Source organism: Molossus molossus, unplaced genomic scaffold (genome assembly GCF_014108415.1).
Source record: "Molossus molossus isolate mMolMol1 unplaced genomic scaffold, mMolMol1.p scaffold_m16_p_1, whole genome shotgun sequence".
Taxonomy (NCBI): Eukaryota; Metazoa; Chordata; class Mammalia; order Chiroptera; family Molossidae; genus Molossus; species Molossus molossus.
Window position 1 is genome coordinate 76831760 of NW_023425344.1, and position 25755 is coordinate 76857514.

The 25755-nt window shown below is 36.8% G+C and overlaps 1 protein-coding gene across 12 annotated transcripts in view; it reads left to right on the forward strand.

The window, feature by feature from the left end:
• RAP1GDS1 (Rap1 GTPase-GDP dissociation stimulator 1) overlaps window positions 1-25755 on the forward strand; it is a 168081-nt gene that overhangs the window by 62422 nt on the left and 79904 nt on the right. For all 12 annotated transcript variants that reach the window (XM_036255128.1, XM_036255166.1, XM_036255174.1 and 9 more), the window contains one exon: window positions 1605-1730. In XM_036255128.1, coding sequence (XP_036111021.1) covers window positions 1605-1730 — 126 coding nt within the window. The remainder of the gene's footprint in view (window positions 1-1604; window positions 1731-25755) is intronic.

Sequence of the window (25755 nt, forward strand, 5' to 3'; positions counted from 1 at the left end):
GATGCCCCTGTTGGAAACTAGGCATGGGGAGAGGTGGAAAGGAGAATGAATATCTGCCTTTAATTTGATTAATTTGGGTTGGTGACAAGTTATTTTAAGATTTGAAATCTATAAAAATTCTAAAGTAACTATTTAAGAGGTAGACAAGTAGGTTGTTACATCATCTCCTAAAGTCATTGAATTCATGGAAGTATATAGCATAATTTGTTTTCCCAGTAGCTGATGGAATATCTCATACTATTGAGTTTAAAAAGCAACACATCAACAATAATAAACTTAAAGGTTACCTGTAGAAGTAAGGAAGTACTCTTAATCTTGGAGTTTAAATTATAGAGAATTTTTAGTAATATAGAGGTGAGTAAGAGATATGATAGAAATGCAATCCTTTAAGTAGAGAGAAATGCCTCTGTGACTTAATAGCTATGTTAGGGGGAAAAGAAGTTGTTACAGAGGTAACGGTTTACATAACAGCCTTATATGATGTGCTGTAAGAATTTGAAAATGAAGGGAGAGAGAGGGAGATTGTTTATGAGGGTATTTGTGATATAAATTAAGGAGTGGACCCCTCTGAAAGTGAGAGTGAAAAGTGATTATTTTTAGTAGGATGGATTATAGGTGGAAGAATTACATCTTTATTGACTAGAACATCCATACAGTAAGTCATGATGTCCAAAATGATGATTCTGATACTGGTTATTAGAGAACTTTATTGATCTTCATGTGCTTAAATTTTGTATTAGTCCTCCATAAAATATTGTATAAAAGTTTTGTCTAATCATGACTATGATGGTATCATTGGGGATTACTACATTTAGAATGATATATTATAAAGTTAAGAAAAAAAAGTTTGAAGTATAAGAAAACATTTGGTACTTTAGAACACAACATTAAATGTGAGTGATCCATAAAATGAATGTTAATAAATAGTAGGAATGAAGATAAGGAATAAATGGTTCCATTGAATCTTACCAATGAAAAATGATTTACTTACAATAATTTGCTTGAACCTTTTAAAAAAATCTTATATTTTAGCAAACAGTGAAAAAATTAGTTTGATGGCTTAGTTTATAACTGTAGTACAGTAAGTCCTCAGTGTCATCAGTAGGTTTTTGGAACTTCGAGGAAACAATGGGTGACAAAACCAGTTTTACCATAGGCTAATTTGATACAAACAAGTTAGGTTTTTACTGCATCTCATCAACATTATAACAAAACAACATTGAGCGAGTTGTTTGAGGGCCTGCTGTACTTTAATTATCGAGTTTATGGAAAGACCATTACCAGTGTTTCCAGCAGCACATGCTGCTTCCTAAGCACATTCAATTATTATAAGAAGATAGTGATAAATTAGGTATAAAAGTTAATTGCAAACCCTTTTGGTTTATGGCAGACTATCAGCAAAGGAAAATATGACCCCACTCATTTTTGTATACTTATTTCATGAAGTACATAGTACAGTGCTAATGATAATTTTGAACATAAAGGTACTCTTCAAATAGTGAGCCACCTTGAATATTTTAATAGATATTTATTTTATTAAGGGACATGATTTATGTGAATTGTGAATCTTTCGATTTTTAATTAAATATGTCTCTTATTTTCAGAATTTATGCGTATTCCATGTGTGGATGCTGGATTGATTTCACCACTGGTGCAGCTACTAAATAGCAAAGACCAGGAAGTGCTGCTTCAAACGGGCAGGGCTCTAGGAAACATATGTTATGATAGCCGTAAGTGTTGAAATATCAGTGATACACTTATAAACTTTTGTTTAAGGATTATGATTTTCAGACTAATTTCCCTTTTAGTGTTAGCACTGTCTTTTCTAAGCGAAAACACTTAACATGGGTCAGAATGACAGCTCTGTATATTGAGCAGAACTGATGGAAATCTGGGCCGTAGTATTTTTAACTAAGAAGTTGTAGGAAATGAGTTCTTTTCCTCTGCTATCCCAAATTATATTTTCAGAGGAATATAAGACAATTAGTAAGAAACTGGGGCTTTTAATTAAATTTATATGTATCTTTTCAAGTAGGTTTTATTATAAAATACTATCTCTGAATAAGAATGCTTATGAACACAGTTTTTTAAAGTTTCGAAGTCTGTCCAAATACATTTATAGTTACTTGCAATTCAATAAAACTATTCATAAAAACCATTTTCTTCTCAAAAGCTAGGTTGCCTACTGCGTCTGCATTAACTCCATTCCTATTTGTCATAAAGCCATTGTCATCCTCACCATGTTCTATAATACACTCCTGTAGGCAAGGAGAAAGCAGGAACTTGGGGTGTGGATATATTGCAAAGATTTTGCATATTCTACTTCTCCTTCCCACATATATGTAAGCAAAATACAGAAAAATCTTGAATATGCTTAATTTAATTAGGCGTATCCTGATTTTCCTTAGATTTCCATTTTCTGAGACAAAAACTAATATTTTAAATTTCACCTTTAAAGTCTCCTAGCAATTTAGTTCTATTTATATAACTAGGATAACTTTTATTGCTTATTTTCTCCATTGAGCTTATAATTCACCTTTTAAGTGAGTTATAGTTTGTTATAAACACAGAAGACAAAGCCCTTTTATAACGGGCAGTGTTTCCAGTAGTGATTTGTGCATATAAGCCAGATATTACATAAGATCATAAACACCTTCATTTATGATCAAAGAACATTAAGTATTATGTCTGAGGACATGGATGGCTTAATATGAAGTTTAACTTAGTTTCCAGTCCCCATTACTGCTTATAAACTTACCTATTCGTTTCTTCATTCTAGTTCTTTTTATCCTAGGGTATTACTTTATTTCCAAAATTCTAGTGCTTTATGTTTATAACATTGCATTTTGATATTTAAGATTTTTATTAAATGCCATAGCTTATAATGTTAGCTTTCAAGAATGAAATATATGTTTATATTTTGTATGATTAATTTTAACAAATATTATAAAGACCTCTACAGAATAATCATCAAAGATTTGATGGCATGTACTTGTAGAACATTTGATCATTATTGTTTTTAATCCTATTCTTCTGTGTTTATTATTAGAATTTAAGGCTATCAAAAGCATTTTTTAATTCTTGTTTAGTTATTCTTGAATTATACATTGCTTGAACATAGGAAATATCTGTTTTGTGTACTTTTGCCTCGAGTTTCACTTAATATTGGTAAATACAAGAAATACCCATAGTGATTTATTGTTTCATATTGCTCTAGTTCTTGGGCAGAGAGTAATTTTATTTCTTGTGTACTAAAGAACCTTGAAGTTAGGGTAATAATTGTCTAGTTAATATGATTATTATCTTGATGAAACTTCTGTCCATTATCATAATGTTTATCATATCCATTTACTCTGTTCTTACAAGGTATACAGTGTAAAATCATCAAGGCTATATGAAGTTTTTTTATTTCATTTATTTACATATATTTATAACCATAGTTCAGTGGAAAATTAAGCACAGTGAATACAGGCTGTGTTAATAGTCTTAAAAATTAATGAATTTATTTATTAATGATTTATTACTTTAAAGCATGTGATGAAATGTGTTCATTGTGTCCTGCTTATGCATATAATTTTTCATAAGACTGTATTCTTTCTTACCCTTTTATTTGAATTAACTCTGTGAACTTCTTACTGATTTTCCAAATAATAGTAGGAAAAGTATAGAACCTATATTTGAATTACAAGAATAATAGAAAAGTCCGTAAATGTGATGCCATTTGGTTGATTTGTGAATTTACTTGAAATACATTTCTCATTATATTTATGACAGTTGGGAAATTGAAAGAACCCAGAAATTAGATTTGTCTTTTAGAAAGTATTGAGTGGCTTCTATTTTAATTAATTTATTAACATTCTTCCTTCTTGAGAATGTAATGCTTCATTCTTAAAAAGATAATAGAAAACTATGCAATGACAGCCTTATAAATATAAGAAATCTTTTTTTTTTACAAATAACATGTTTTAAAATTCACAGTTGTGTTTTATTAAACATATTCATTGGCATAATCAGTTTACTTACATTTTACTTATTTTTTAATACTCACCTGAGAATATTTTCCATTGATTTTTAAACAGTGTAGAAAGGAGAGGAGGGAGGAAGGGGGAGAGGGAGGGGGAGGGAGGGGGAAGGGGAAAGGGAGGGAGAAGGAGGGGGGAGAGAGAGAGAGAGAGAGAGAGAAACATCAATGTGAGAGAGACACATTGATTGCTTCCCGCAAGACCTCAACCATGGCCCAGGATCGAACCTGCCCTTGTCTGGGAATTGAACCTGAGACGCTTCAGTCCGAGGGCTGACACTCTAACCCCTGAGCCAAACCAGCCAGGGCTACTTACATTTTATAAATGCATTCCAAATGAGTATTTTATAGTGTGGGTTTATTCAGAATAATACTAGGTTTACAATAAATAGATAGTAAAGCCAATGTACATAGAAAGTACCATAAGAAATTCACTATTAGAGATAAAAATTTGAGAAATGTGTACATATTTTACAGATTTTTATTTTGACACTTAAAACATAAAGTGTTTGCTAGTATATTTCAGTTAAAACCATGGAAATCTTTTGAAAAAAGTAGGTTAGTTTTTAATTTATCAGCTTTGATAGTGTTCATTTTAGGAACTTTTCCTAATGGAAGGAAACAGTCTTATATAAGTCTGACACCAGGTAACAGACTGATAAAACTGCTAAACAGAACGCAGTGAGGCTTTGTGTTGATGAGCTTTTTAAATCCCAGTCTCTCTCTTGCATACAGAGATGAAAAAAATCACTGGATGGAAACATTTAAAATGCCTGATTTTTTTCTGTTTTTCCAGAGAGCCTTCAAGGCACTTCAGTTTGGAGTTCTCTTTAGAACTATCCAAACAGACTTTTGATATAAGCAACATTTTAAAACTCCTTTGCTCTGTAACTTTGGCAAAATAACTATGACATCTTTTAGATCAAAGAAGAGAAAAAAATTATATTTCAATTTGTAAAGAAACCAGCAAAACTGTGATAGAATGTGATTTTAAGTAAAGAGAAGTATTAGTCCCGGCCGGTGTGGCTCAGTTGGTTGAGCATAGTCCTCTGCACTGAAAGGTTTCCAATTCAGTTCCCCTCAGGGCACATATCCAGGTTGTAGGTTTGATCCCTAGTTGGGGTGCATGCATCGATGTTTCTCTCTCTTTCCCTCTCCCTTCCTCTCTCTAAAATCAATAAACAAACAAAAGAAACCCAAAACATTTAAAGAAAGAGAAGTATTAATTTTCAGAAATGAAACCTTTGGCTTGTTTAATTACACATTCCTCTCAAAAGTGAGTTCTTTTAGAAAAAGAACTCATTCTAAAAAATGAGTTCTTTTTTTCTTATATGGCCATCTTTATTCTTTCTTTCAGTAATTAGCTTTGTCAACATAGCTGTGCACATTTTAAATTAAATGACCTTATAGTATTGAAGAACTTCATATTAAATTTGCACTTATTTTTAATAATTCAGAGGGATAAATTGATGATGGGAGGAGTTTTTTCTATTTGCAGATGTTACTGCTTGAGGTCAGGAAATAATTAATATAGGATATACTGGTTAAAGTTTATGTAGTAGAAACTAGAAAAATGAGCACATGAAATTAAATATGTGTACCTTTTACTGTACCAGAGAAAGAATAATGCACAATTCAAATTAATACATGTTAAAATTAAATAAATATGCCTTTTTTGTAGAAATAAAATTAATGCTTGTTATTATATAATTCTGTTATTGAAAAGATGCATTTTTAAGAAGCTGATATGTTATACTATCTTATATGATATAAAGAAACTTGGATTCTTGCTCACTGATGAATAAATAAATATTCAAAATGTTACTGAATTCAGGCTTGCCAGAACCAATGTTTTTGAAGTGAAATAAATATTATTTCATTGACTTCGAGTGTAAATGGAAGGGATGCGTAAATACGTGCATGGGCCTATTTGTATATTAGTTATTCTAACTATGCTACACTATTTTTATGTAATGGGTGAAGAAAGAATTCATTGCTGACTATAAATACTGAAAAAGAATTAGCAACAATTCTATAATATTTTGAAATGTAAGTTGCTTAGTTAAGTATGTATTACTATAATACAGACATGCTGTGAAATTGCTTAAGTAATCAAAGTGTATTTATAGCAGTTATAGTCAGCAGGGAATTATTTATGTCTGGCATTTAAAATGTTTATTTCAGTGATATAAATTAGGTTAAGCATCTGATTAATTATATTAACGGGTTTTGAAGGTCTGTATATTTACCCCACTTTTTTCAACATTCGGTTTTAGAATTACCAGCCAATGAGTATAATAAGATTCTTCAGTTCTCATCAGTTAACCTGTTATACTTTAGGAATGGGTTTATTATCAAAGTACGTGTGTATATAAGAGTAAATAACTATATGAAAGTGTTACTTTTAGATACAGTAATTATGACTATTATATGAAAATACTCCATTGTAAAGATGTCCTACATGCATAATTGGAAATAGATATTATTGTGTAATGCCACCATAAGCTCTAAAAAAGGTTCATGCCATTAAAGAGCTTTTAATATGGTGGAGAAAATAAAATGCACAAAGGAACACAACTTGTGAATAATTATATAGAGTACACACTAAATCAGAATAAAAAATATATGGATGATGGGAGTAGTAATTGGAGCCATTTTTTAAGTAACTAAGCAAATCATTGCATTATTTATTGAAGAAATATATTTATTTTTAAAATTAATATAAATAATGAAATTTTAATGTCTCCTGGAAATATTGCAGATTGATAGGATTTCCAGTTCTACCATTTACTAAATTCTCATTTACTCTTTCTGAATATTAGTTTCCTCACTGGTAAAGAGAACTTGTATGGATTAAATAAAGAAGGCTTATATATAGATGTACAATATAATTATGAACTGCTCTGCAAAGGAAATGCATAGCATTTATGTCTGAATGTCTGATCATTTGTCTTAGTCAGTTCAGGCTGCTGTAACATAACACCATAGACTAGGTGGCTTAAACTACCATTTATTTCTCTTGGTTCAAGAGGATGGGAAATCCAAACAAAATCAAAGCACCAGTATCTGGTGAGAGCATTCTTTCTAGTTTGCCACGGCCTTCTCATTGTATCCTCACATGGCAGAAAGAGAAGAGAGAGGAAGCAAGCTCTTTTCCTGCCTCTTCTTGTAAAGGCACTAAATCCATGCATGAATGTTCCACCTGCATGATCTAATTACCTCCTGATACTATCAGAGCAGGAGTTAGGATATCAACATGTGTATTTGGGAGGGATACAAACATTTAGTCCATAATATTATTACTTCTAAAAAGTTTACCATGACATAATGTAATATATGCACTAACGTGTAAGCTATTTAAAATACATATATGGGGGGAAAAGGAGAAACATCTGCAACAAAAATTAATTAATAATAAATAAATAAAATATATATATTTAAAGAGAGGTAAAGATAAATCTTTTAGGAATCAGGGGTATATAGTTATTGTAATGAGCACTAACTTAATTTGTGCTTCTAGGCAGCCAAGGTAAAAAAATAACAACAAAACAACTTGATATGCTATGTAAGTTTTTACTCTATGCTAAGGAGAATATTCTAGTTCTTCAATCAAGCAAAAAAACCTATTGAGACAAATGATAGAAGAGATTTATCATCAGCATATCATTAGCTCCTTAGATGATTCTGTATATATCCCTCTTAAAATATGCAAAAAATATACAAAGGCTAGCATTAAAGACCATGCAAAGAAATTTTTACTTGAATATATTTTCTAGTTTATTTTAAAACTAAATACCATTCTACTTTGCATTCATTTTTACTCTATGTAATTTTTATTGCTCAATTTTTGTGTTGTATAATGTATTTAAGTTGTATTTTCTGAGACTAAAAAATATTTGCATGAAAGTGAATATTTTAACATATCTCATATTGATATTGGTTACATTAATCTATACATGTGATAAAATTGCTTAGAACCACATACATACACAAGTGCATATAAAAACTGATGTAATCTGCCCTGCCAGTTTGGCTCAGCGGTTACAACATTGGCAGTCAGACCAGAGTCTCAGATTTGATTCCTGGTCAAGGGCAGGAACCTCAGTTGTGTATTTGATACCCTCCCACCCCCACCCATCAGGATTGTGTGGGAGGCAACCAATTGGTATGTCTCTCTTGTATCTCTTTCTTCCCCTCCCTCCCTCCCTCTACTTTATCTAAAAAAAATGGATGGAAAAATATCCTCCGGTGAGGATTAAAAAAAAAACAAAAAACGGTTGAAATCTGAATAAGATCTGTAGATTATATCAATGTCAGTTTCTTGGTTTGGATATTACAACTATGTAAATATTACCATTGGCTGGAGGGTATATAGGATCTTTCTGTATGATTTATGGTTTGTTTTTGCAATTTCCTGTGACCTTCTAATTAGTTCAAAATAAAAAGTTTTATATATATATATATATATTTTTTTTTTACTGGGTTTGAGCTCTCGAAGTGGAAGACAGAATGGCCTCTATTTTTTTCCTCCCTCTAAATTTGACTTTCAGTGGAAAAAAATGTCAATAAAAAATTGATAATCGCAGAATGAGATTTAGGGAAGAGTGAATTCATACCTTTGGGACCTTGATCAGAACAGATTATCAGAGCAGGTAGTGATTACTGGCTTCTATCTTCTATGTAACTCTTTATAATAATAGATTAGATATTAACATTCTTAGTCTCAGGAGAATTTCTGTGTTGGGTCACAAGCCTTTACTTCAGGTATAATTTCTTGTCAGTCAGAATAAGCCTATAAGTAGTTTATAATTTACCTTTGTTCTAGAAACTCAATGCATATATGTGAGAGAGAAAATGGTTTTGCTGATAATCATTTCTGTTTTATTGTTTAAGTGTATCTCCTATTTTTCAGAAAATTGTAGTGAGTTGAAGGTAATGAAGATGATATCAGTAAGTAAAAAATAAGACACTGTGATAAATGCAGTAAGAGGATACACAAGAAGTTCTTGGAGGGAGCTCATTTGTGTTTGAGCTTATCCAGTGATATTTATGGAGAAGGAAACATTTAATTTGCATAGGATTTGGGCCTGTACAGATAGATAGGTTAAAATATTTTTCAGGAGCACAGAAAGGCATTGTAAAAGGTAGATAAAATTATGGAGAGCTTCCTCTCTCTCTCTCAAATCAATAAAAAAAAAAAAATTAAAGAAAAAGAAGGCTTTATTTTTTCCCAAGCTTGAAGAACAAATGAAAGAGAACAGAAAGGAAGAGATTTTACGTGTGTGTGTACATGTATAAGAATCCAAGCTGGTATCAAGTAAGAGGAAGGAATCCATGAGTCCAAAATTTAAATCTGGATAACACCAATAACAGAAATAGTGCGATCTCAACCAGGTGGGTGTGTTTGGAGGCATGTTGAACTTAAAGTGCTGTTATCACAGTGTGCTTTATTCACTCAAAATGATGGCTGACTCATAGGAACAGAAGAAATGTTTAAAGGAATGCATGAGGAAAACAGCCACATTTTGGGTTTAGAAGAGAAGTGAAGGAGCTTTTGAAGAAGCACTAAAAGAATTGTGGAAGACAAGTGCATTGTCATGGATTCCCAACTCTTTAGAATGTCAAGTACTGCTTAGGAAAAAAATACTGAATTTTGATGATTTGTTCAACAGACATTCATGTTTTTATAAGCATCTTAAGTTGAGTCTGTGGACAAAAGTCAAAATCAAGGCCTATGATGAATAATGAGGAAATGAAAGGGAAGGTACTAACTTTCTAGAAGTTTAATGAGGAAAGAAGGGACAATAGCAGTTTGAGGGAGGGGCAGTATTGTGAGACTAATACAGAATAGTGGAGACAGGAACATAATTGTTCGGCTAAGACCCTACGGACAAAGACAGTAAATTTTCTAGAGGTAATGATTGATGAAAAAAGATCCTAGATGAAAGAAGAAGAAATAAAATTATGAACCCAGGTAAACAGATGTGGAATGGGAAAGAACATTTCTGCCTCAGAGGAAAATGACAGAAGATAGTTGAAATTATGAAAAAAATTTAAGATTTAGTAAAGGGGCCAGTAAAGAGTGTTTCCAGCATGGCTGCCATCTTCTCAGTAAAGCAGAAGTCAGTGGCAATATGATAATCAGAAACTTAGGGGAGAAGTTGAAATTTGGGCATGTTATGAATGGTAATGGAAATAAGATTTTTAAATAACCAAATGGTAGTGGAGGTTCACTGTGGTTAGAGATCTTGTGTGTGCACTTAAAAAGCATGTAGGCTAAGGAATTATTTTGTACCATGATGGGTGGACAGGAAAATAACTTGAAATTAATATTTTCAATTTTGTGGAAGCATACAGTTTGGATTGGAATGGGAAGAAAAGTGAGGCAGAGAGAAAACCATCGTAAGGGGCCAGGTATAATGTGGTAAATACCAGAGTAGAGAGAATGAAATTAAAATATGAAGTAAGATGGGATTGTTTATTATCAACTTGATAGGTTTTTGCATTCTGCACCAGGTTAAGTAGTGTTAAATACTTTAACCCTTCAGATAGTTTACACTTTGAGGAACTATGATCTTTCCATTTCTATACTTGATATATCACATTCAAATCCTTCTTGTTCATTGAAATGGTATTTAAAAACTACCATAATAAGATTCTATACATTTTTACTTTATAATACAAATTCTAGGGCACAGAACACATTATTTAGCTGCTTTTTTCCAATGCTTGATTAATTTTCAAGTACTGTATTATAAAAAGCTAATGCCTTGTTAAAGGGATGGATTAATAGTTTCAAGTAGTTGTTACCAATTTTATAGATATAAAAGTAAAGGCAACATATGAAGAGGGAGTATTGCATATTGAAAAATATTAGATGATATTTCTTGATTTCAGTAAGAAGTTATTTATGATTGGCAAATTATTACTATTATTACTGTTTTTATCTTTTGGATTCCAGATTCCCTCCTAGTCTCTGAGTCAAAAGCCTTTGGGATTTTCCTTTCCTGATTAACAAGTGTTCATTATGGAACTCTGCAAAAATTATACATATATATATAGTTATTTAAATTTCCCCACCTTACCTTTACAACCCTAATTGACCTGTTACAGATGAAGTCAAAGTTTAGATACATTAAACATAAAACTAGTCTGCTTATGAAACTCTATCAATACATACTATCTTCTGCTCTTGTGTTCTGTGTTTTGTTGTTGTTTTTAAATCCTCACCTGGGGATATGTTTATTGATTTTGAGAGAGAGAGAGAGAGAGCGCACTAATGATCAGCTGCCTCCTATATGCACCCCAACTGGGGATTGAACCCGCAACCTAGGTATGTGCCCTGACTGGTAATTGAACCCACAACCTTTTTGGTATACAGGATGATGCTCCAATCAACTCAACCACCCAACTGAGGCTGTGTTGTTTTTGTTCTCTGTAACCAAGCTGCAGGAAGTACTTAGAACTTTCTGTTTCTAATCAAAGGTGTCCTTGTTGGGGGTATTTCCCTTGGCTGGGAGGAAATATAAAAGATAAATACTATTTAAAGGTGAAGAATTCACATTCTTCCTTCTGAGTGGAATACATGTTTGTGCTTCTTGAGAAACTGTCCTGTTATCACTTCAAGTTGAATTATAAATCAGAGCTCTATGTACATGTTCACACATATGTACACATATACACAAGCTAGCATGATTTCTTGTAAGTATGAAATAGTTTGATACAAAAGCATCTTTATTATTTAAAATAATTGGAATAAGATTTAATTTTGATCTTGAGCAATTGGAGTGATAAATTATTTCCATTGTTACCTGAAAGCTGTTCAGAATTCATTTAAGGAGATTTATGGAAATAATTATATTGAGTTAGTTATTTTATAATTTATATATAACCACAGTCTTCTGCTAATAAAATGATAATATAGAAATATAAAATTAGAGGAAATAGAGTAACTGTTTTGATTTCTTTAGCAAATGTATGGTGATTTGTGGATATTCTGTTGTAGACCAACGAGACAGACCAGATTCAGACTCCAAACTGGGTTCAAATTAAGAGAGCTTATTAACCATGTAGTGACTGTCCCATCCTATGCAGAGGAGAAAGCAGCCCTGAACTCGGGGAGGGTTGCTTATATAGTTTTCTTAGCCCCTGTTAAGAATTTGGGCTAAGGGTCTGCGAGCAAGCAAGCATGTACAGAAGCGGATATCTGTGGTTAGCCATTATGTCTGAGGGGTAAGCAGTTCTATTTACATAATATAGTGGTCAACCCCGTCTGATGCCTCTCTCCTTCCCTCCTACCTAGTTCCTGTAATCCTCTTAGGGTCCAGGGCAAGGTCTACCAAGTGGGAAATTTTTAACTACAAATTTTCACAGTAACTTTAGCTGTATATTCTTTTGTTTTATTGCCTTATTGTCTGTCCTTCACAAATTCATTATTATATAAAGGCTTTCTGAAAAAAATAGAATTGTCAAAAAATCTTGACTGATGTGAGAAATCTATTGGACTACAGAAATTAATACTATCAGCAGGTACACCTAAACTCTGTCCATCAACTGCCATGCTACGACCCCATTTTAAATTACATCTGTGGAACTAGTGCTTTCCCTCCTGATCCAGCATTATAAATATAAATATTTGGAATTTTCCTTCATAAAAGCAGAATTTAAATGTGACTATAATACTGTCACAAAATTGCAAGCCTTATCCTTCTTTTTTGATATATGAATATTTAAGTTATGGTGGTGTCTTTCTTCATGACTTATTTTTATAATTTCATTGATGTAATATTTATAGCTTTTGCTTTTTTTTTTTTTTTTTATCCTCACCCGAGGACATTTTTCCATTTTTTGTTCAGGTAGAGTGGGAGGGAGAGAGAGGAACAGAGAGAGAGAGAGAAACATCGATGTGAAAGGAACACATCGAGTGGCTGCCACCCGCACAACCGACCAGGGCCGGGACAAACTGCAACCGAGGTACGCGCCCTTAGTGGGAACCGAACCCGGGTCTCTCAGGACCGCAGGCCGACGCTCTAACCGCTGAGCCAAACTGGCCAGGGCTAGCTTTTGTTTTTATATCTAGTCTTCTTTGCATTTTTACCTGCACCTGGATCATGAATAAGTTGCATTTTGAATTCCAGTAAAGAAGTTGATTTCAGATTTTTTATTTGAATGCTTAAAACATATTTGAAAATATGTAATGTATATAATAGAAATTCACTATTTTGGCAGAATTATAGGGGGATGTAAGTATCAGAATTGAATTTTCTTCTCTAGTAGATTTCACAACATCTTTTGACTTTATCTTGAATAACAATGTAGGTATGGCTGTTTACCATTACCCTGATCCAGAAAAATAAAATAGCACCTGACAAAATTAAAAGGCAGTACATTTAAGAAGAATACAAAAAAGAAGAAATCTTTATATGATACACATTAGAATAGCCAATATAGCTGACTTACAAGAATATGATACTACTCTTAATGATTTAGGTCATTGGCTACTATTTTTTTTCCCCCACACCCACAACAAAAATAGGCTACTAACATTTTTGAGACCAAAAATAATTGTACCCACTTGAAGCTATAGCTCACATATAGTAATGATTGTACTTATAAAATTTATTTATTAGGAAAATAAATTTATACCGTGTAGATGGAAACGCTGGAATTTCTATGTTGGGGGACAAAATTTTATCATTGCAAAATATTTATTTTAAATCCAGTATTGTGATGTTGAGGATTACAAATCAAAATCAAGAGACGTGACAATAGTAAAGCAATAAACTAACAAAGGTTTAAACTGTTAAATTTTCTTTTTAATTATCTTTCTATACGTCATAGGAAGAAATATATCTCTACTGAGTGAGGTTAGAATTAGGAAACATACTTTTATGTTATTGAAGATATGTATACATGTTTCTGTCTATAGAAAGTCTCAGTACCTGCACCATGGGTCATATAATTTGTGTGTTTGTTGTTTTTCCAGTAGTGATGGTGAGGAAATTCTCACTCTGTGCCTTCATATTTTTTAGATAGGTTGGTAGGTAGGTAGATAAATAGATAGATATGCACAAAACATTTTAATCAACAAATACTGATTGAGCCCACTCACTGTGTTCAGGGCTTTGTGCCAGGTGATGGGGATGATAGGAGAAAATAAGAGCAAGAAGTCCCTCTCTTTATGGGACTTATATAGGAGGAAATAAGTAAATACTACAAAAAGAAAATATTTACAGGCTGTGATCCTTGATATCAAGGGAATAAACAGGTGACTTAATGGAGTATATCTGAAGATGAACCAAGTTCTCTCAGAGGATGTTTTCTGAACTAAGGTCTGAAGAATGGGAATGAACTGGCTGTTTTTTTGTTTTTTGTTTTTTTTTATCCTCACCCGAGGACATTTTTCCATTTTTTTGTACAGATAGAGTGGGAGGGAGAGAGAGGAAGAGACAGAGAGAAACATCGACGTGAAGGGACACATCGAGTGGCTGCCACCCGCACGACCAACCAGAGCCGGGGACAAACTGCAACCGAAGTACGTGCCCTTAGTGGGAACCGAACCCAGGTCTCTCCGGACCGCAGGCCAATGCTCTAACTGCTGAGCCAAACCGGCCAGGGCTGGTTTTTTTTTTTTAATCCTCACCCAAGGATATATTTTTTTCTATTTATCTTCAGATAGAATGGGAAGGAGGTGGGGAGGGGGGAGAGAGAGAGAGACACAGACACAGACACAGACATCGATTGGTTGCCTCCCACATGACCAGGACTGGGGCCTGGAATCAAACTCATGAATCTTAGGTCTTCAGGCCGATGCTCTAACTGCTGAGCCAAAATGGCCAGGCTACCACAAGAATTTTTAAAACATGTAATACCTGATTTTATAGTCAGGGACACTGACCTCTTCTCCCTTCGACTGTAAATATTTTAGAAAACCATAACTGAATGAAAATCATAGGCAGTTTTTTAAAAAAGTAATTTGGTATTAAAATTGATTGACTAACAGCCAAGCCTGTAGATGAAAATATTTAATGACTTCTGAGAGTGGGATCAATTGCATAATTCTTTGTTTTTGTTACAGATTTTTCTCCTTTTTCCCCCACTCATACCACCCTTCCCTCCCCGCCCTGTCCCCAGCATTGTTGTCCACGTCCATTGTTCATGCATACATGCATATAAGTTCTGTGGTTTCTCTCTCTCCCCCACCCCCTCTTCTGGGGATTGTCAGTCTGTACCCCACTTCCACGTCTCTGGGACTACCCCGTTCCTCAGACTGTTATGTTCATTACATTCCACAAATAAGTAAGATCATATACTTGTCGTCTCAGAGAATAAGAGATCTTTCTTTCTTACAGCTGCATAGTACTCCATTGTGTATATGTACCACAGCTTTTTTACCTATTCGTCTACTAATGGACATTTGGGCTGTTTCCAGATCTTAGCTGTTGTAAATAGTGCTGCTACGAACTTGGGGGTACATATATTCTTTCTGATTGTTTTTTCAGGCTTCTTAGGGTATTTTCCTAGAAGTGGGATCACTGGGTCAAATGGCAATTCAATTTTTAATTTTTTGAGGTAACACCATAGTGTTTTCCATAGTGGTGGCACCAGTCTGCATTCCCACCAGCAGTGGACTAGAGTCCCCTTTTCTCCACACCCTCGCCAACGCTTGATGTTGGATGATTTGTTGATGGTGGCCATTCTGACGGGTGTGAGGTGAACCTCATTGTTGTTTTAATTTGCATCTCTCTGATGATTAGTGATGTGGAGCATTTCTTCATATGTCTCTTGGCCATTTGTATGTCCTCTGCCCATTTTTTAATTGGTTTTTTTGTCTTCTTTTTGTTGAGTTGTATAAGCACTCTATATATATTGGAAAATAACCCCTTATCTGATATATCACTGGCAATTATGCTGTCCCATACAGTGAGTTGCCTTTCCATTTTGATGATTGCATCTTTTGCTGTGCAGAAGCTGTTGAGTTTGATGTAGTGCCATGTGTTCATTTTCTCCTTTGTTTCTGTTGCCTTAGGTGATGTATCAGTGAAAATTCTGCTGCGTCTGACGTCTGAAATTTTGTTGCCTACAGTTTATTCTAAGATTTTTATGGACTCATGAGTCACATTTAAGTCTTTTATCCATTTTGAGTTTATTCTTGTGTATGGTGTAAGTTGATGGTCTAGTTTCATTTTTTGCATGTAGCTGTCCAATTTTTCCAACACCATTTATTAAAGAGGCTGTCTTTACTCTACTGTATGCTCTTGCCCCCTTTGTCCAATATTAATTGAGCATATTGTCTTGGGTCCATTTCTGGGTTCTCTATTCTGTTCCATTGATCTGTCTGCCTGTTCTTATGCTAGTTAGGCTGTTTTGATTATAGTGACTTTGTAGTATAACCTGAAATCTGGTAATGTGATCCCTCCAACTTTGTTCTTCTTTTTCAAGATTGGTGTGGCTATTTGGGTTCTTTTTTGGTTCCATGTGAACTTTTGAAGTATTTGTTCTAGTTCTGTGAAGTATGTCGTTGGTATTTTGATGGGGATTGCATTGAATCTATAGATTCCTTTGCGTAGTATGGACATTTTAATGATGTTAATTCTTCCAATCCACGAACAAGGTATGTGCTTCTACTTTTCTATATATTCCTCTATTTTTTTTTTTTTTTCATTGTCCTATAGTTTTCTGCAAATAGGTCCTTTATTTATTTGGTTAAGTTTATTTCTAGGTATCTTAATTTTTTTGCTTTGATGGTAAATGGGATTTTTTTTTTTTAGTCTCTCTTTCTGTGACTTCATCATTGGTGCATAAGAATGCCATCGAGCCCTGGCCAGTTTGGCTCAGCGGTTAGAGCGTCGGCCTGCGGTACAGAGAGACCCGGGTTCAGTTCCCGCTAAGGGCACGTACTTCGGTTGCAGTTTGTCCCCGGCCCTGGTTGGTCGTGCGGGTGGCAGCCACTCGATGTGTCCCTTCACGTCGATGTTTCTCTCTCTCTCTCCCTCCCACTCTATCTGTACAAAAAATGGAAAAATATCCTCGGGTGAGGATAAAAAAAAAAAATAAAGAAAAAGAATGCCATCGATTTCTTGATGTTTTGTATCTTGCTACTTTGCCATATTCATTTATTAAGTCTAGTAGATTTTTGATGGAGTCTTTGGGGTTTTCTACATATAACATTATGTCATCTGTGAATAACAGACAGTTTCATTACCCCTTTCCAAATTGGATCCCTTTATTTTTTCTTCTTAAATTTTTCTTGCTTCTTGAGGTAGGCCTGTTGTTCTATGAAGTTCCTTCTCAGAACTGCTTTTGCTGCATCCCATAGATTTTGTGTTGGTGTGTGTTCATTTTTTTTTTTTTTTAAATCCTCACCTGATAGAGTGGGAGGGAGAGCGAGGGAGGGAGGGAAGGAGGGAGAGAGAGAGAGAGAGAGAAACATCGATGTGAAAGGGACACATCGAGTGGCTGCTTTCTGCATGACCCAACCAGGGCCGGGGACAAACTGCAACCGAGGTACATGCCCTTAGTGGGAACCCAACCCGGGTCTTTCTGGACCGCAGGTTGACGCTCTAACCACTGAACCAAACTGGCCAGGGCTGTTGTGTGTTCATTTATATAAGTTTCCAGGAAGTTTTTAATTTCTTCCTTAATCTCCATAGTGTAACCCATTCGTTTTTCAATAACCTGCTATTTAGCCTCCATGTTTTCAAATGTCTTTGCATGTTCTTGTTCAATTGATTTCTAGTTTCATGCCATTATGATCTGAGAAAATGCTTGATATGATTTCAGTCTTCTTGAACTTGTAGAGACTTAGTTTGTGCCCTAACATGTGGTTTATCTTTGGGACTGTCTCATGTGCACTTGAGAAGAATGTGAAGTCTGCAGTTTTGGGGTGAAATTCTCTGTAGATATCTATTAAATATATTTGATGTAACACTTAATTTAGATTCTGTGTTTCCTTGTTAATTTTTTTTTTTTATCCTCACCTGATGATATTTTCTTTCAATTTTTGTTCAGATAGAGTGGGAGGGGGAGAGAGAGAGAGAAACATCATCTTGAAAGGGACATATCAAGTGGCTGCCACCTGCACGACCAACCAGGGCTGGGGACAAACTGCAACCGAGGCACGCACCCTTAGCGGGAACCGAACCCAGGTCTCTCTGGACCGCATCCTCTAACCACTTAGCCAAACCAGCCAGGGCTCCTTGTTAATTTTTTTCTAGAAGATCTATCCAGTGATTTCAGTGGGGTGTTGAAGTCCCCCTCTCTGATTGTATTGCTGTTGATTTCTCCTTTGAAGTCCTCCAGATTTTTAATTTATGGTGGTGCTCCTATATTGGGTGTATATATGTTTACCACAGTTATATCTTTCTGTTGGATAGATCCTTTCAATATTGTGTAGTGGCCTTCTTTGTCTCTAATTATGGTCTTAATTTTGAAATCTACTTTATCAGATATGAGTATTGCTACCCCAGCTTTTTTTTCCTTTTCGTTTGCTTGAAAGATTTTTTCCACCCCTTCACTTTCAACCTATGTGAGTATTTTGTTGTAAGGTGGGTCTCTTGTAAACAACATATATGTGAGTCATGCTTTCTTATCCAGTCAGCTACTCTGCGTCTTTTATTGGAGCATTCAATCCATTTACATTTAAGGTGATAATTGATATGTACTTATTGCCATTTTTGTTTAGTGTGGTTCTATTTTTCTTCCTATTTCTTCTACTAACTACAGCAGTCCTTTTAACATATCTTGCAGTGCTGGTTTGGTGTTAATATATTCCCTTAACCTTTTTTCATCTGGGAAGCTCTTTATTTGACCTTGTATTTTGAATGATAGCCTTGCTGGATAGAGTAGTGTTGGATTCAGAGCCTTGTTTTTTATGACCTTGATTACCTCATACCATTCCCTTCTGGCCTATAGTGTTTCTGTTGAGAAGTCAGCTGAGAGCCTTGTGGGGTTTCCTTTGTAGGTAACCTGTTGCTTATCTCTTGCTGCTTTTAGGATTCTTTGTCTTTAATTTTTGGCATTTTGATCACTGTGTGTGTTGGTGTGGGCCTGTTTGGGTTCTTCTTACTTGGGGCTCTCTGTGCTTCTAGAACTTGAATGCCTTCTTCCTTCAAGTTAGGAAAGTTTTCTGTCACTATTTCTTCAAATATATTCTGTAACTTTTGCCCATTTTCTTGCTCTTCGGGGACTCCTATGATGCGAATGTTATTACGTTTCCAGTTGTCCCACAGTTTTCTTAAGCTATCTTCCTGGTTTTTAAATTGGGTGTTTTTTTTTGTTTTTTTTTTTTTGGTTTTCTGATTTGTTGATTTTTTTCTACACTGTTTTCTAATTCACTGATCCGGTCCTCAGCTTTCTCTACTCTGCTGGTTAGTCCTTCCAATGTGTTCTTAATTTCTGCTATGTCATTCTTCATTTCCACTTGGTTGGTTTTCATTGTTTCTATATCTTTACTTACGGTGCTGATGTCCTTACACATGCTGTTGAGCTTCCTCAGGATCATGGCTCTGAACACTACTTCTGATAATTTGCTTAACTGCATTTCGTTTATCTCATATTCGATAGAGTTCTCTTGTTCTTTCTTTTTGGATTTGTTTCTTTGTTTCTCCATTTTGGCTATCTCAGTGGGTTTTGGAGCCTGCCAAATTATCCCTGTGGGTGTTGGTGTTCTGCTGTTTGTGGCTCCCTCTACTGGGTTTGGATGAGCCTGGGTGGGCCCACGTTAAATACCACTGTTAAGTATTTCTTTCCTGGGTAGATTTGCAAGGCCAGGAAAAGTTCAGTTATCCTCTTGCTTTTTCCTGGAGGCTAGTAGTCTCAGTTACTCAGTGTCTTGGAATGTAGCCCTGGTGTTTTGCATAAGAGGATTTCCAGAGGGTGGGATAGATGCTGGCTGTTAATGAGCCTCAATTTGCATTTCTTTGCCTAACCTGGAAAAGGCTTAATCTTCGAGGGAGCTTAGAGCATGCTGCTGCTTTTCCCCACAGCTCTGGGAAGGAGCACACTGGCCACCGTCTTTTGTGGTCACAACTCAGCAAAAACTCTGAGTGTCCTCCAAATCCCAGGTGTCCCCACAGAGTTCTAGCTCAGTCTGCCCTCCCTCTGCCAGGTGAGTGACTGTGGCTATTTTAGCACTCTGTTCCAGCTCTCTGCGCTGTGGAGCAGGCTTGGTCTTTATTCCTCAAAGGCGCTGCTCACAGCTATGACTGCCGCTGCCTGTGGGCTCCCAGCCCGCCAACCTCTCGCACCTCCGCAGATCCTACCAATGTCCCTGGTTACATGGTCCTGTCCTGCTGCCTTTCTGTTGCTTTTTTCCGAGGATCTGTCTTTATTTTAATTGTAATTCCCATTTGTTCCTGGGAGATCGTCTGTGTAGCTTCAATTCATTCCGACTCCATTTTCACATTCTCTTCCCCGACCTTGTGCGCAGCTGGGTTGCACAGGCTTCTCTGGTGCCCCCCGCACCCAACTGGTCCCGCAGGTAACTGAATTGCACAATCCCTGCTGTGTAGCACAGGCCTCTCTGGTGCTTCGGCACCCTGCAGGTCTCGTGGGTAACTGGATCGCACAGCCCCTACTGCGTCGCACAGGCCTCTCTGGTGCCCCCGCACGCTGGAGGTCCCTTGGGCAGGCAGCTGGATTGTACCAGTCCCTCTGGGATTCTGGATTCCCACCGCTCTTGTGGACTACTGGGTTGGAGAGGTCTCTCTGGTGCACCTGCACCCTGCAGGCCTGGCAGGCGGGCAACTGGATCGCACCAGTCCCTCTCGGGCTCTGGCTTCCCACTGCTCTTGTGAGCTGCTGGATCGCACAGACCTCTGTGGAGTCTCAGGTCCCACTGCTGGTGGCTGGGAAGTGCTGCTGCCCTGTGGGGCTCAACTCCTGCTCAGCTTTTGCTGTAATTTTTGGGGATGGGTCTCAGCTGCTGGTCTGTGCTTCTGTTGCCTAGGGATGGATATCTACTCCCCAGCCTCTGTTCCTGGGGGTATATCTCGACCCTGATCAGGCTGCTGCTATGGGGGATGGTGCTGGGCTTCAGGCTGTCCATAGCTTCTTGGGAGCTCCACTAATGTGTACTGGTCTGTGTTGACAGTGTCCACTGGTCCAGTGGTGCCAGGTGCACTGGTGGCTCAGGTTGCTGGGCCCTAGCCGCTCCCACTGCCTCCTCCCAGGGAAGACCCTGGATCTTCCAAAATGGTGGGACCTCCCCGTGGTGCAGAGAAAAGCACCCTGAAGAGCCGCTGACCATGGTAGCCGGTTGCTCCCATCCATGGCACAGGAACCTTCTGCTCCTTGTCTCTGCCCTCCTTGGGTTTGGTCGTCCACCTTCACATCCACTCACACTCTCTCACACATTAGCTCACTCTCTCACACACTCACCCTCCCTCTGGTCCTGCCCTCCACCATCTCTAATTGCATAGTTCTTGCTGGAATGTCTAAGTTGCCTTTTTCCTCTTCACAATTCTGAATCGCTGTGATATAATTTCTTAAAAGTCATTTCCAAATTTTACTTCTGATCACACATTATTTCTTTAGCCCTGAATTTTTTCTCATTTTGTGATTTGGATGATTATTTATTGCAGATTAATTAGAAAAGTTATATATTAAAATCAGCATCATAATCTGGGGCTAGTGTTTTTCTATAGTGTCTATATTCACAATAGCCCCAAACTAAAAACATCTCAAATGTATATAAATATGAATGGGGTTAAAAGAAAAATAATGATGTACCCGTACAATGGAATACTTACTTAGAGGTAAAGAAGAATAAACCGCTTAACACACCTGACACTATCGATAAATCTTAAAGTAATTGGGCTGATTTAAAGAAGCTAGATATAAAAGAATACATTCTGTATGAATTCATATACTGTATATATAAAATACAAACTAATCTGTAGTGACAGAAAACTGTGGGTTGGCTAGGACCACAGGGAGAGATGGCCTGCTAGGGGACATATGTAATCTTTTGATGGTGACGAAATGTTAGGTATCTTGATTGTTTTGGTGGTTTCTTGGGTGTACGGGACTGTTACAACTCATCATTCACACATTTTCAAATTTATGTAGTTTATTTTACATTTTTTCTCAATAGATTTGTTAAGAGAATCCATGAGAATCTAAACAATAAAGTACATACTTTTGGAAATACATAATAAATGTGAATAAGGATTTGAAGGACATTCTGGGAAATATGACCATGAATCTTTTTCTAACCCCTCTAGGTAAAACTAATTTCTTATTTGTGCTTCCATTGTACTCTGAAAACTTAATTGTGTTTATTACTCAAGTATTTTCCTTCATACTTTTCTCTTCTTAACTGTATATAACTATCTTTGTTCCTCAGACGTAGCTTAGAAACATCATAGATAAAACCACAAAAGTTTGATAAAGGCAGGAAAATGAATGCTAATTTGGTCATGGGTCTTAAATACCATGACTGATAATGTGATGTATGTCATTAATCAGTAATTTAAATAAATATTATTCCTATTAAATAGGATTTAACTTTGGTGAGCTAAAGAAAATATATATATTTTAACTTATCTTTATTGTTGAATATATTGCAGATGTACCCCCTTTTTTCCCCCATTTCCCTTCTCCCCAATCCCTCCACCCTCCTGCCTTCCCCACACTTTTGTCAGTGTCCATTGGTTATGCATATATGCATAGAAGTTCTTTGGTTTATCTCATCACATCATCCCTCCCCCCTTCCCTTTGAGGTTCATCAGTCTAACAACAAATTTGTACTTATTAATTCCTTCATCTTTTTCACCCATCCTCCAGCACCCTCTCATTTGGTAAACAACAAAAAGTTCTCTGTATCTATGAATCTGTTGTGTTTGCTCATTTTGTTTTTAGATTCAATTGTTCATAGATATGTATTAATTGCCACTTTATTGTTCATGTTTTTGTTCTTCTTCAGGAAGACCTTTCAACATTTCATATACCGGTTTGGTGGTGATGAACTTTCTAAACAATAGCTTTTTGCAGGATAGAGTAATCTTTGTTGTAGGTCATTCCTTTTGATCAGCTTGAATATCTCTTGCTACTCCTTTCTGGCCTGCAGAATTTCTTTTGAGAAATTAGATGACAGTCTTATGGGAGCTCCTTTGTAGGTAATCAACTGCTTTTCTCTTGCTGCTTTTAAGATTCTGTCTTTGTGTTTAAGCTTTGGAATCTGATGCTGATGTGTCTTGGTGTGGACCTCTTTGGGTTTATCTTGTTTGGGACTCTGTGCTTCCTGGACTTGTATATCTGTTTCCTTCACCAAGTTAGGGAAGTTTCTGTCATTATTTTTTCAAATAGGTTTTCAATTTCTTTCTCTCTTCTGCTTCTGGCACCCCCATGATGCAAATGTTTGTATGCTTAAAGTTATCTCAGAGGCTCCTTGCATTATCCTCATTTTTTTGGATTCTTTTTTCTTTTTGTTGTTCTGATTGGGTATTTTTTGCTTCCTTATATTCCAAACCGATGGTTTGCTTCTTGGCTTTACCTTCTCTACTATTGATTCCCTGTAAATTATTCTTTATTTCAGTTAGTGCATCCTTAATTTCTGACTGGCCCTTTTTTATGTTGTTGATGTTCTCACTAAGTTCCTCGGAGGTCTCCTAAGGTCTTACTAAGCTCCTTGAAGGTCTCACCAAGTTCCTTGAATGTCTCGCTAAGTTCCTTGAGCATCCTTATAATCAGTGTTTTGAACTCTGCATCTGATTGATTGCTTATCTCCATTTTGTTTAGTTCTTTAACTAGAGTTTTGTTCTTTTCTTTCATTTGGGACATGTTTCTTTGTCTCCTCGTGTTGGCTGCTTCCCTGTGATTGTTTCCATGTATCAGGCAGAGTTGCTATATGTCCTAGGCTTCGTAGGATGGCCTACTGTTGTAGGTGTCCTATAGGATCCAGTGGCACAGTCTCCCTGATTACCCCAGCTGGGTCCTTGAGGTGTACCTCTAGTGTGGACTGTACACCCTTCTCTTGTAATTGAGTCTTGATTGCTGTTGGCATGTCAGTGGGAGGAACTTAGGCTGATCAGCTGTGAGGACTGGCTATGCCGACTGACCACTGGCCTCTGACTGCCTTGGAGGATCAGCTGTGTAGGGGCCCAACACACAGAGCAAGACTTACTTCAGTAGTGCTCTGACCCACTGAGTCCACTCATTGAATGTGTCACTTATGGAGGTGGTTAAGTGGTGGTGCTTTGATGTGGTTTGAAGGTCTGAAGCTGTCCACTGGGTGTGCTGGCTCTGGGGCAAGGTCAGCCACTGCCTGTATTCTGTCTGGGGCCACCAGGCATTAGCTACAAAGTGATCTACCGCTGACTGCTTCTTGTGCTACGCTTGGAGCTGCCCAGGAAAAGCCAAGTTGTGAACCAAGGCTGGCTGCTTATAGTGCCAGACCTGGGGTCACTTAACAAGAGGTATGGGGCTCGCTAAGCTCAGATGCTGCTTGTTTGAGAGATTTTAGGAATCTCTGAAGCAGGTTCCAAGACAGGCCAATCCCATGGTAAAACCTTTGGAAACAGCATGGGTGGGCCTGCATGTTGGGTGGGGCAGGGCCTCAGGGAATCATCAGGGTGGGGCAAACAGTATAAGCCAGGTTGCTGGAATCCCAGTTGGGAAGGGCTCACTAAATGAACAAAGGCTTCCAATAGTATCTGTCTGAGAGAAAGCTGCCTCCTCAGCCCTAGTCCTGAGGCCAGACATCTCAGTTCTTTCCTGTGTGTCTCTAGTGTCTTTCTTTTTTTTTTTAATCCTTACCCGAGGACATTTTTCCATTTTTTTGTTCAGATAGAGTAGGAGGGAAAGAGAGGAAGAGAGAGAGAGAGAAACATTGACAGGAAAGGGACACATCGAGTGGTTGCCACCCGCACGACCCAACCAGGGCCGGGGACAAACTGCAACCAAGGTCCGTGCCCTTAGCGGGAGCCGAACCCGGGTCTCTCTGGACCTTGGGCTGACGTTCTAACTGCTGAGCCAAAATAGCCAGGGCTCTGGTGTCTTTCAGCCTGCCTCCCCTTGGAGCTTAGAGGGAGCAAATCTGAGTAAGTCTGTCTCGGGGCCCTTTAAGAGGAGCTGCCTGGGGCTCCAGCAGCCTCAGCCTCCTTTCCTGTTGGTTTTTCCAGCCAGAAGTTATGGGGCTTCTCTTCCTGGCACTAGAACCCTGAACTGGGTGCCTGGTGTGGGTCGGGGACCCCTCAAATCCCTAGAGAGGACCTTCACAGCCAGGTATCCTCCTGATTTTTATCTGTCACACCTGGATGTGGGACCAGCCTGTCCATGCCTCTGCCCCTCCTACGAGTTTTGATATGGCTGCTGCTTTAATTTTGTAGTTGTAGGATTTCATTCAGCTCTATTTCAGGTGGTTCTGAATGATGGTTGTGCTATAGTTTAGTTGTCTAAAGAAAATATTTTAATTTTGCTGAATAATTTATCTCTTATTATGGAATCATAATTTATGGATTTTAGGTGAATATATTTATGTCTATCATAACATTTAATTTTTGTGAAGTTTTTTAATAAACTGCCTTTTTTTTCCTCCTTTCATCTGTCCTCACAGAGCAAGTGTATATTCTCTTATGTCTTTTCATAACAGTGTAAAAAAAAACTGTATTGAATCTTGTTGACTACTCTGTCTTCCTCTCTAGAATGAAAACTATGAAAGGAACGTCTTCTTATATTCTGGTTTATTTCATAAATTTCAATGGTCTGTTGATGGCTGCTTACACATTTAGGAT